Source organism: Anoplolepis gracilipes, chromosome 2 (assembly GCF_047496725.1).
Source record: "Anoplolepis gracilipes chromosome 2, ASM4749672v1, whole genome shotgun sequence".
Classification (NCBI taxonomy): Eukaryota; Metazoa; Arthropoda; class Insecta; order Hymenoptera; family Formicidae; genus Anoplolepis; species Anoplolepis gracilipes.
In genome coordinates this window covers 9,621,745-9,635,143 of record NC_132971.1, presented here as the reverse complement: position 1 = coordinate 9,635,143, position 13,399 = coordinate 9,621,745, and the positions used below count along the sequence as shown (strand labels likewise).

Genomic DNA, 13,399 nt, shown 5'->3' with positions numbered 1-13,399 from the left:
CGGCTCTTTTTTTGTACGGCTTGCATAATAATCCCGCGAGGCAATTCTCCGAGGTTTCCAGACCGAGGGAGGTATGCAGTTAGATTGAGGGGTTAAGTAGGATATGCACTCCGTTTGTGTGTTGTTGAATCTATGGTATATATATCGCGACAATTGATGTTTTAACGTGTGGTTATGTCGATGGAACAGATGGTAATTTTGTTATTATATATATAACGTTGCCGTTACGACGGGCGTCCACCCCGCTAAAAGGAATCGCGAGGCGTGAACCGAGCGGCCGCGCCGGTCGAGATATCGAGAGCCCTACCGCGATTCCCGAAGAGGCGAGCGTGTACGATTATAAAATTTCTTATTAACCTTTGTAAATATTGTATTTTCGAGTGCCATAAATCACGGTGACAACGGGGGAATAAGAAGAGGATCACTTGAATGGGAACAATAGGAAGAGAAAGTCGCAAACACCGAGCACCGATGACGACAAGGGTCGGCAATCCTCGAGCAGCCTTGTGGACGCCCAGGAGATCGAGTGAGGCCCAGTTGCACACAGACCGATTGGACACAAACTGGTTTGATTGGCTAATCGTGCTGGTAATCTTAAGCATCGGTTGATATGATTGGTTGTGTCCAATCGGTCTGTGCGCAACTGGGATCTTCCCGGGAGATCGGCGCAGCAGGGCCAGCCGACAGCGAAGGGCGCAAAAGACGCCCGGACGAAGACTCGTCTCGACACTCGGGAGAGCGACGTCCTACACTCGAGAGGAAAAACAAGGGCGAGGACGACCGGCCACCCAATCGACGGGAAACTTCTCGATAAAACGAAGAAAACTATATCGTAATAAGGCCCGATCGCCCGAGACACAGGGGCGCGAGCGCATGGGGTAGATACTCCTCTCCCCTCGCTGATAAGAACGATAGAGCGGCCCGGGGGTATATAGAGCGATCGACAGACAGTCGAAGAGGAGAGATAGATCGTGAGCTTATCGCGGACGCTCGGTGCGTGAAGACGATTTAGCGAAGATCATTGTGACTATCCACGGAGCAGATTCACCGGTGAGGCTGTCCGGCTATATTCGAGTATACTGTTGCGCGTAATAAGCTACCACCGATACGATTCGTGTGTCGACCCCTCTGACTCGGACGCGTTTCCGCGGGAAATCAGTGATTTCTTTTGGTTTTTGGTGTTTCGGTTTCGAGGATAGAGTGCGACCGCAGTCAAGGGGCGACAAAGAATCGTAAGGCAAGCATACCCGGTATATTCGTTCGCCTCTTCGCGAGCCGACGTATCGCGTATAATATATTGTTCGCACTAAGTGTCATTCGTCCTTTATTGCCGCTGGGCGGAATCGTCGGATTCCTCCCGTACCGGAAGTGCTGTCGAGTGTCCGCTGAGAGTATCGGAATTGAATATGTTCGTGTCCACGTATGGAAGTGTGCGTGTGAGAGTCGCTCCTCTCGGAGGATCTGTGTTGCTGGCTACCGAGGGGGCCCGAGAGAGGACCATCTTCCTCGCCCGACAACGTAGGGTGAATACCTTTCGATTTATCGTGGGCGGATCGCGCGATTCGCGCGTTTGACGGGGGCCTCGATTCTCGACCACCAGTCTCGCCGTGCGTTCTATTTTGCGACTCACGGATAGCGACTTGCCTGAGCGAGAGCGATCGGCTGTCGGAGGCGCGAGCTGTCGACGTCACCCTGTGGCGTGCACGCCTAGAAAACCTGATATCTCTAACTTTCGAGCGTGCGATTGGGCACTCCTATAATCGCGTCTGTTTTGTGAACGGATGTTCGCGCGCGCCTAAACTATCTTATTGTTTCATTATCTTTCGCTTTTCGTTATACTTGTCGTTTTTCTATCGTTTGCTTTTATCTCTTTTAATACCGTATTGTTTTACTTTTTCGCGTTCACGATTGTCGGTGCGTTACTTGCGTTGCCGTGACAGCGCGTATCGTCGTCGCGTGCCCCTCACGCGTTTGTGTCACGTCATTTCAACCAAGAAGACTGTCCCCGCCGATAGCGTATTTTTATCTTTCTTTTCTAATTATTCTTTTTGTTATTCTTTTATTCTCATCACGACTCTCAGAGCCGTCCGATATAATAAAGTTTATACATTTTATTCATATCCAAGTTCGTGTTCTATTTAAACAAGGGGTTCTTCCTTTACCGTACTGAGCTCCCCTATCTTCCTTTGGAAATAGTACCTCTCATAGACGTCCCGTCCCTCTACCGTTAGATGAGCTAGTCAGCCGTGACGGACGGAGACTTTTAGTGGCGATTAGCGACCTTCGCGACATTTAGTGAATTGGCGCGTAAAAGATCGTGTCTGGCACCCAGGGTTCATATCTCGCATAGTTTCTCCCGCCCGCTACGTCATTCTCGTTCCCGAACCGGCGCGTCCCCCCAGCTTTCCGTTTCCTTTTTTGCCGGCGATTCGTCTGCGAAAATCACTCTCCCGTTCGCCTTCCCATTTCGATCCCCCGGGAAAAATCGTCGCAATATATATATAAACGCCGTTTAAAAAACAATTTATAATTCACACCACAAAATTTCAGACAGTATTCGAATAATAATTTTATATCATAAAATACATACATATATAGTAAAATATATATTTACTTTTGAGATGCAACAGCATATAAAGTTACAAACTGAAATTCTATCTTGTATTTTGTCGCAAATTATAGGTCATTTCACGACAGTCTCTAATTTTTCCATTGCTAGAAACTGTTGGTGCCTTATTTCAACTGTCAGATTTGAAATTAAATGTCATCAACGTGAATTTATAATTATCACAATTTTTATGGAACGAGTAAACTTGATTTTTATTTTGAATTAAATTCAAAAAAGGAACAAGAATTTACTTGTTATACTTTTTGAGAAAAAATATTTTATCGATTTTTATATATAACATACATTTATTATATAAAATAAAGATACGATTTTATATATCAACGTATATCTAATTCTCGTTGAATTTTGCAATGACGTTAAGATACGTGATCAATATGAATGAACATAACTTTGCTGCGCAAAATCTGTTAAGGATTTTAAGCTTCAACGTTGAGCGCCAATCCGACTCTGTGACCGCCTCTGGTAATGTTCACACAATCGATGTTGAATGAAAGGATTAATGCGACTCCGTCGTTTAGCTTCTGCAAGAGACTCGTGGCCAATTGCAAATCAGTGTTGATTTTAAATCGCAAAGTCGACCTTTCGTCGATTTTACACTTCGCCGCGGCACCGACAGTCCATTTTTGCACCTCACCCCGTTTCGCGTATATGCCATTTACCGCGACATCCAAGTCAGGATTCACTGAAGGAAAAAACAAATAATGTGCAATTGGTGAAATGAAGCATCGACGAAATAGTATCTCCTCTCGTCGTAGTATATTTTACGACGCGTCATAACTTTCGCGACACTATTTTAAACAGCTAGATTTCTCAAGCGATCTCTCTTAACCGAATCAGTATAAACGTATATAAATTACTAATAGAAGCAATAACATAAATTTTATCAAAAATAAAAATTTCATAAAACATTTACGATCTTCAGTAAAAACACTCACACTTTACTTCTCCCGTTTTATGTTCTACTTATCATAAGTAAAATTATTATTGAAAAACCAATAATTATTTATTTAAAAGATTAGCTATTAAAACTTTTCATATTTTTTTATTATTCATTATTTTTGAGAGAAGCGCCTACATATTTGGAATGAAACACGTATAACTAATATTCAAATTCAGAATCATATATGTACATATTATACTTATTTTTATTTTAAAAATATGATAAACTCATAAAAATGGAACAATTTTTATCAAAAAATCAAATGTTTCTTTAACAAAATATATAGCTATACATTTTTTTATCTCGTTATATAATAAATAGAGAAAACAAAGACGTAGAAAACTAGGCCAGTTAAAAAAATTTAATTAAATATTTTAATTTAATACAAATAGTCAAACAGGCTCAATAATTAAAATTAATAAAAGTAGAAACGTAAGGCGTAATAGAGCCGATTGTAATAATATAGTTAAGCATAAAATTAAATTTGTTTGCTTATATTGTTTTCTTCTTTTTTATATTACGTTTCATCGTTAATTTGCTCTGTTTTAGTTTTAATTCCGTTTAAATTAAAATTAATAAAGGTAGAAACGTAAGGCATAATAGAACCGATTGTAATAACATAGTTATGCATAAAATTAAAAATAAAATTAAGAGGTTTATTGCCAATTCAATAGGTATATATCTGATAAAGGTTTTATCCTTATTAACCTTTATCAAATGTATACCTATTGAATTGGCAATAAACCTCTTAATTTTATTTTTAATTTTATGCATAACTATGTTATTACAATCGGCTCTATTATGCCTTACGTTTCTACCTTTATTAATTTTAATTTTACCCTAATGAAACCTTTCTATAAGTAAATAATATATTAGTAGCGATTAGTAGTGACAATTCATAGCAAACGTTTCGGCTCAATTTTTCGAGCCGTCTTCAGCGCAAGTACAGTACTTAGATAGATCAATAACGGAACCTTTGCTTTCTCCATTCATTAATTTAAAGAGAGCTTTATATATACATATATATATATATATATTTATTATATAATATTACAATATAATATATTTTAAAGTAACAGTCACTTATTCTTTTGTGAGATTTCACCGACTTGCAATGTTATAATTATAATCGAAATCATTAGACTATTTGCTACTTTTGATAATACACTCTAATTTTATTTAAGAGAACTAATTTTATTTAAGAAACTAATTTGATTTTTTAATTCGCGATTTTAAATGAAACTGTTTATATGTAATTTTATATGAATTTTGCGCGAACATAATAGTTCCGACCTTTGCTACAGGTAATTATCATATGTATTATCGCTAATACTATCAAACTCCCTCCACCCTTTGTATAATACTGCTAATTATTACTCCTACTCGACCTAAAAAATTGATAACATCTACATACCAATATATGCTAAATACATTAATTGTATTACACATCTATATTCCGCTTATCTGAATACGAAACAACGGGATCTCATTACAGTCGCTTGAACGAGGCACGTTTAACCCCAATTACTTAGCAGACAAGAAGTAATTTAACGGTTCTGCTCGTCGACGATGTACGACTGCATGTAAAATGGAAGGTAATAAAAGAAAGCATTATTAAAATAGAATAAAATTGCTTTGTATTCTCTCTCACTCAAAGAGATATTATTTTCCATCGGCAACAGCGTTTTACGCACAACACAAAGCATGTTGATTTCGCAGAGTCGTGTAAGCATAAATATTGTGTTAAGGGTTTCTTATTTACCTTTGTACCACACCGAGAGTCCGTACTCGTATGGTATACAAGTGCATCGAAAATGCAAATCAACATCGGGACAAGCGTAAACCAGACCGACGTCGTTCTTCGTCACTTTGTTCAGAGCTGTGTCGTAGCCAGCTCGATAGCCCAACAGGAGATCCCTGCATTTCACTACTATTGTACCGAGCAAACTGGTACCCGAATTTAGATCATTAGCTGAAAATTCAATAATTCGTACGATTTGACATACAATCTCGAGATAATTAATTAAATGCAGGAGAAGAGAGGAAAATGTACATACTAGAAGTATCTTGATGTTTCAGTAATTTTTTTATATTCTCGATATGAAACATTTGATGAATCGAATATTAATTATGGAAATGCTTCTAATACTTCGCAATATTAAAAATTAATCTAGTTTCAAGTTATAATAACCATGTCATTTTTTAAAAAAGAATTTTTGCACGCACATATATGTATTTTTTAAATATATTCTCTCTCTCTCTCTCTCTCTCTCTCTCTCTCTCTCTCTCTAATATTATAAAATCATGTTATAATTTTTTTTTAAATCTGTTTTATATGTATAATAATACACATATTATTTTATCTAATATATTGTATTAATACATCTTATAATATTATAAAATAATATTATGAGGTGTATTAATACAATATATTAGATAAAATAATATGTGCATTATTATTCATATAAAACAGATTTAAAAAAAAACAGCTTAGGTGTTAGGACGGTGGATAAAATGCTTTACGTGTTACGTTTATATTTTTATCCATAAAGAATGAAAAGACTGATTACATATGTAGTATCTCTTCAAAACAACCTCTTTAAAAAAATGTCACGTAAAGTACCGTGTCATTTTTAAAAAAGAATTTTTGCACGCACATATATGTATTTTTTAAATATACTCTCTCTCTTTCTCTAATATTGTAAAATCATGTTATAATTTTTTAAAATCTGTTTTATATGTATAATAATACACATATTATTTTATCTAATATATTGTATTAATACACTTTATAATATTATTTTATAATTATCCACCGTCCAAACACCGACCTAAGCTGTTTACTTTTAGAAACTTATAAATAGAGAATGAATTTATTCCGAGATATTTGGCCCCTTCAAGAAAAAACTGGCAAACTTACAAATATTGTCAATAAAATAAATAAATTTTAAATCATTCTCAGAAGAAAGTGTTAACATTTGCCTTCGAGAAAAATGAGAAAAAATCTATCGCAAAATTCCGATAAACGTAAAATTCATTAGAGTATAAAAACTGACGGATTAAATTTAATTAGAATGCATGAACTGACAGATCTCGCAGCGTGCGTTGATCCTGTCGTTGGCGAATTTCGAGCCGACCTTCACGCTTTTCGCGGACGTCTGTGGATTGTAAGTGCACTCGGACAGTATATCGATCTTCTTCATTAGCAACTCGTTAAACTCGTATCCCAGAAAAAGCACGCCTTCGGTCGTCCATTTCAGCAGCAGAGATCTGGCGTCCGTCTTGTACCTCGTCTCGATTAAACCGTTTAGCTGTGACATAAATTTATTGTGAATAAATTATTTAATTTTCTTTTTCAACATTTATATCTCACCCAAATGACATCTGTTTTCAAGATTACTCGAGTGTTCGATTAATATTATTCGAATAAACTATTGCAATTCGATTTTCAATTCACGATTTAAAAGGCAAACAAATATTAACATTTATTTAATTTATTAACATTCTGATGAAATGTCTATTTCATGAATATTGAAATATTGCTATGTACATATAAATTATAAATAATAAAGAACCATCTTTTCCGCTTTTAAGGTAACTGCTCGCCACGTGTACGAACGCATACAGTCATATGCACATAACATTGCTCGTATAATCCGAAATATAATTAAAAGCAAATATTGCCGCATATGAAATAGTTAATTCAACTACATTTTCTCGCAAAATTTTTCAAATTTTCAGATACGCGTAGCATATCATTTTCCATGAATAATCAATGAAATTATAAGTAAATATATAAAACAATACCATATTATCACATACTAATATATAGATCGAATCTATTTTTACGGCAAGAAATTTATTTCGTGAAATTTAATTTAAAAAATTTGTGTAGGAGGATAAAATATGAGATTTTTGATAACATTTTTGTAATCAAAATATTGATCCTACCTTTGATGCCTCAAAATTCAAAGTTGTGTCACTCATCATCTGGAATCTATTGGCAGATTTGGTCTTGACAGTGAGCTTAAAAAGACCTTTGCCTTGGTGATAAGCCGTTTTGAAGACATCCCTTGCATTTTTCCCGAGGTCAGCAAAACATGGTACCTCCATCATGAATTCGTCAGAAATATCGTGGAATAAATTGTCTTCTTGCTTCTATAGAATTTTCTCTTTTTCTCTCTCTGATATTAATAGAATATATTATGGAATATATATATATATACAGGGTGTCCGGTCGCGACCGCCCCATAGTCAAGGGCATATAGAGCAGGTCAAACTGAACATAAAAGTCCTCTACTATTTTGCGATTTGCGCAATAATTATTAAACTTAATTAAAAACGCTCAGCGAACGATATTACATATATATATACAAAGTCTCCGGTAATAATCGCTCCACCTCTCTAGGTCTGATGGAGCAAGTTAAACTGAACATAAAAGTCCTCTACCATATTGCGATTTTCGCAATAATTATTAAAATATTAATTAAAAACGTTCAGCATATGCTGAGTGCTATATACAGCGCGCGCTCACACACTGAACGTTTTTAATTAATATTTTAATAATTATTGCACAAATTGCAAAATGGTAGAGGAGTTTTATGTTCAGTTTGATTTGCTCTATCAGCCCTAGAGAGGTGATTATTATCGGACACTTTGTATATACATATATATATATATATATATATATATATATATATATATATATATATATATATAATATCGTTCGCTGAGCGTTTTTAATTAAGTTTAATAATTATTACGCAAATCGCAAAATAGTAGAGGACTTTTATGTTCAGTTTGACCTGCTCTATCTACCCTTGAGCTATGGGGCGATCGCGATCGAACACCCTGTATATATATATAACGTTTTAATAGAATATATTACAGAATATGTTTAAATTTTCTTTTATATTTTTTACTTGTAACACAAAGGGATTATACAGAGTTATTCAAATATTTACGTCTCTAAATGTTTCCAATTTGTATCTAAAATTGTTGTTTTATATTCTTTTCCAATTTATTAATTGTTCAAGATTAATGCGGACCGTATATATTTTTTTTATTTTACTATTAATCCTTTTGATTTAATTTTTGTCTATAAATTGGGATAATTCATTCAGTCTCGAGTTTTTTTATCAGACCTTACGTTTTTACCCTGTCGGAAAATCTGACAAGCTCAGCAAATTGGACCTCTGATGTAATTTGAATTGACGACATACAGGAGAATTTCTCGACATGACGAAAACATGGTCAATGTCAATTGTTCGTCGCAGACTCGAATGGGACTCAAGTAGACCGATTAATCTCGCGACTTTTATAGAGAGAGAGAGATGAGGTGGATGCTTTTTTTCACACGTTTTACTGCAAAAGTCATCAGAATAATGAAGTGAACTTAATCGAGGAAGGAAGTGAGCCACTATCGATTCGAACTATTGTCGATGAACGTTTGGATCGAAGATACAAGCGTATGCAGTGCGTTCGTGCAAGTGCATACATATAGATGATCTAAACCCCGAATGAAGCAATAAACGATGTCGCTAGACAACATTTGCATCGATCAGTGAATGCGTTAGAATTCGCTGTGACCCTAATACGGAGAGTCTGATGCGTACTTTTGTCACTTTCCCACCTTGTTTCGCAAGGACAATATATAGTTAGTGTATGCCGATGGTGCGAGGCTATTCGGTATAATTTACAAAGTTTTATACATCGATTTACAGCCTGTTGATTTGATTTAATTTAATCAAATATGCGTCGGAGAATCGCATGTATCATGTATAACACAAGTTTACGATTATCGAGAACATTTGGTAGAATTATTTATTTCCTGTGAAGTGTATCAAAATATTATCTTTTAAAATCATCCCTTCAAATGTATAAGCATAATTAATAGTCTGATATTACAGGGGATAGAATATTACCGTTTGCGATCATTCTCCATAACGGCCGAAGGAGTTTTTAACAAGGGAGATTCGATAAGGACGCGTAAGACCAGCAACGTTTCGTACACCAGTAGCAAACTAAGATAAGAAATATTAAAATTAAATATTGTATACATTAGAAAATTTTGTCAGATCCCATCGCTGTTTGAAGATTACATACTTTTAATATTGACTAACTCCGAATTAATTTCATTGTAATATTTATTTAATGTTCTGAACTTTTCCATATTGTACCGAAGAGAGCTTGAAAGATCAAGCCGAAACGTCTGCTAGCTAATTGTTTATTTTTTATTTTTTATGTATTATTTATGTTCTTTTATTTTTATCTGTCGCCGTCTTTCAAATTCATTTTGCTTTAATTAATATAATTGAATTTTGACTCTGTTTATGTGCTTTCTTTTACTTGTTTAATTGATTTAGAGCCGTTCTTAAATTTAATGTAATAAATAATATATTACTTTTATTACGTGATAATTGCATTCTCGATGTTTACAACTTACAGTTGTCAAGAGGAGAGCAAAATTGTGTGCGAATAAAAATAATTATATTCTCATTTATAATATCGCTCGAATAATATACAATATACACACATAATAACAATATACATAATAACGAGAATTATAACAGCACTGTAGCTGTTAGACTAAACTTCAATGACGAATTATAATTGTATATTTTCGTCTCTATGATTACCACATATAAATATAATATGTAAAAGTATAATGCATGCAACTATGGAAAAGATCATGCTGGAAAATAATCTTCCACATGGTACATGTGCATTTCCTCCTCCACATTTTCATTTCTCGGGGCTCGGCTCGGCTGTTTATTTTTCTCCTCGAGGGTTTCGTTGCAACAATGTCGTCGATTTAGAAAACAAAAGAAAATACATCATATGTTTCTTCTCGCATGGCTCTTGTAAAACATAAGGTTTTTATAATAAATCGTATTTGTATAATTTTCTTAATTTATTTTAATTAGTTATTTTCTTGAAAATATTTCATACGCGCGCTTGTGCATGTTAAAAGAATATAAAAGTCATATTTTTTTCATAGAAAATTAATTAAATTTTGCATAAATTAAGATAACAAATATATATACGTATATATTATATATACATATATACATATATGCTATTTTTGTTTACACAAAAAATATTAACATATACATTTTATAAATTAAATTTCTTAATGCCTTGTCGTTTGCGGGACAAACTCTAAACTTATTTGATAAACCGCAAGGAATGTTGATTGTGTAAATCAAAAACTACGTGATAGGAAAACTTCCCTTTGATGGGAGATTGACACACGTTGAATCTAAATTCACCGCCGGTAGTTTCCGTTCGGAAATACATCGGGGAGAAATAAAGGGAGAGTTCTTTAATCTTCCTGAACGATTATTTACACTTACCTACTGGATCGCGTAGGGCGTAGTAGATAATATTTGGGCACATGTTTCTTCTCGTTTTATCAACAGCTACTCGATTTATTGACCAATTCTCTCTAGCGGAGCAGATACTCGGAATAATCGTGACTCCGCGAATATTTAAGGGCATCCTAATTGCTCATTGGTAATTACACGCTCGGCCACAGAGAACGTCGGAAGAGAATTGACGGATTGCCATCGTAAAGAGAGTCACCCTCGATCCAGCAGTCATCAAGTGTAGTTCTAAAGTAGAATTAATCGTTATCTTGTATAGCTATTTTTTATACTTCTAGAGTGTATATGTGGATATATTATTTCTGACACCTTTATAAGTGAGTAAAAATGTTGTAAAAAATTTGAAGAAATTATATATTCCTTCTTTCATCTTTCTAAATAAAACCTGAAATAGTAAATTTGAAAAATAATTTAGAAATTGCATGGACAAAATTGACCCACGAGTACATCGGGGAGCGTCCTGTTGGACCACGTCACGATTGACCACAGCCACTTATATCGACCGATGCCTAGGGTCATCAGCAACGATTAACCAATCAGAGAGTTTCATTTTAAACTGGCCAATTGACGACGTGGTCAATAGACTCCCATCCGTACATCGTAAAGGTTAAAGGAGAATTAAAATTCCTCGACCTAGCTTGACGTTGAGTGTCTCTACTTGTATCTTCTCTCCGCTTTTTACGCGAGTAATTCACCGATGCGATTTTCCACGTCGTCGAATCCTCAAAGATCGTTCTTTTTCGCACATACAGCGAAAAGTGGCAGCGACGATCGTGCGCGACGCGATGTGCAATCTCGGAATGTGCTTCTTTAACGAGAAAAATCCCGGTTTTGAGAAGAGAACGAGACAGACTTGAGGGTGCGATACGTTTCTTAAAGGAATAAGAAAGAAAGCATGACATAAGCGCGAAAGCGAACGAGACGCATATAAAGACAACGCGGTGTCCTATAGCTCTCTCGCTCATTCCTACTGCATTCAAACGTAGAGTGAGTGAGGCAGAGCTACAGGACACCACTAATCGGCATCACGTCTTGTCATGTTTTCTCTCTCGATCGTGCGGCTTGCGCTAAAGATGCAACATCGGATTGTCTCCCACTTTTTTCTACTCCGCTGGTTGAACTTCGCTGCGCTTCAAGCGACGTACGTACGCGCTGCATGTGTATGTGACGCTTTCGGTTGTCATACACGTACGTACGTACACATTTACATTTACTGACGGATACCATTTCTGCCGGTGCGTGTACAATGTTAAGTTATTATTAAAATCATTCATACAATTTGAATCACTCACAAGACTATTAAAACAATGAATCGCAATGTTTTAAATTTTTAGAATCAGATAAAAGAACTAATACTATATAATACTATATAATATTATTAATAATGTTTATTAATTGTAATTAATATTACAATTAACTTCATATAACGTAACATTATTATTTAATATTATGTGATATTACATTTCTTCTCCCTTTTTTATCTTTCTTTCAGTTCCTTTTTTTATCCCTGTATTTATATATTCTTCGAAGTCTTTAACTTATATAATAAAAGGTTTTTCTTTCTTCTTCTCTTTTTTCTTTTCTTTTCTTCCTTATATTTCTTTATATATTTCGTTCGTTTCAACTGTAAATAAAAACATTTGCATATATTAATTTTATATATACAGATTATTATTTTAGACTTATTATTTAAAAAAAATACAATCGCTTATCTTGAAAATAAAACATTTTAGGAAAAAATATTTTATATAAAAGTTCTATCTTTGGGAGACATAAAACGGTGTGATTAATTCATTTGAAGGTTATATGAAAGTTATCTTCAATTTTGTAAATGGAATACTATTTTTTTATTACATTTTCTTATATAGTTTACCTCGAAAGTGTTTTCCAAAACACTAATAAAATACTTTTTCATTAAATAATATTTGAAATTATAAAAGTGAAAGTTATAAAAGTAAAAGGATTTAACATAAATATTTTGTAAAACATTTTCAAGTTTTATGACTTGAAAACTGCTTAATAAAAATATATACTATATTATAGTAAAAAATATATACTTTTATTATAGTGTTTTGGCAAGCTCTCGAGGTGAACTATAACAAAATGGAAAATAGTATTTTATTTAAAAAATTGAAAATGACCTTCCAACAACTATTTAAAATCAAACTAATGACATTACCTCTCTTTCGAAATCACTAAACTTTTATACAAAACCTTTTTCCCGAAAATGTTTTCTTTTGAAAATAATTAATTGTATTTTTTAAGTAAAACAAACATTGCATACGCACACGTACGCACGCATACAAAGTATCACAAAAATCTATAAATTATATCTTATAAACTATGCATTTAAAAAAGTATTTTAGACAATAATTAAAAAGATGCATTTAATAATAATAATTTGAGCTTAACCGGATAACGTTGCCAACGTTGGCATGTGTTTTC

General features: G+C 34.2%; 1 protein-coding gene across 1 annotated transcript; it reads right to left on the bottom strand.

The window, feature by feature from the left end:
- Positions 1-3,032: 3,032 nt before the first annotated feature.
- On the bottom strand, positions 3,033-7,685 carry LOC140663129 (non-selective voltage-gated ion channel VDAC2-like). Its single transcript, XM_072887064.1, has 4 exons — positions 7,521-7,685; positions 6,658-6,880; positions 5,332-5,541; positions 3,033-3,311 (listed from the first exon to the last, which is right to left on the bottom strand). Exons 1-4 carry the CDS (start codon positions 7,683-7,685, stop codon positions 3,046-3,048), a joined length of 864 nt encoding a protein of 287 aa, XP_072743165.1. The 3' UTR covers positions 3,033-3,045.
- Between the last annotated feature and the right edge of the window lie 5,714 nt (positions 7,686-13,399).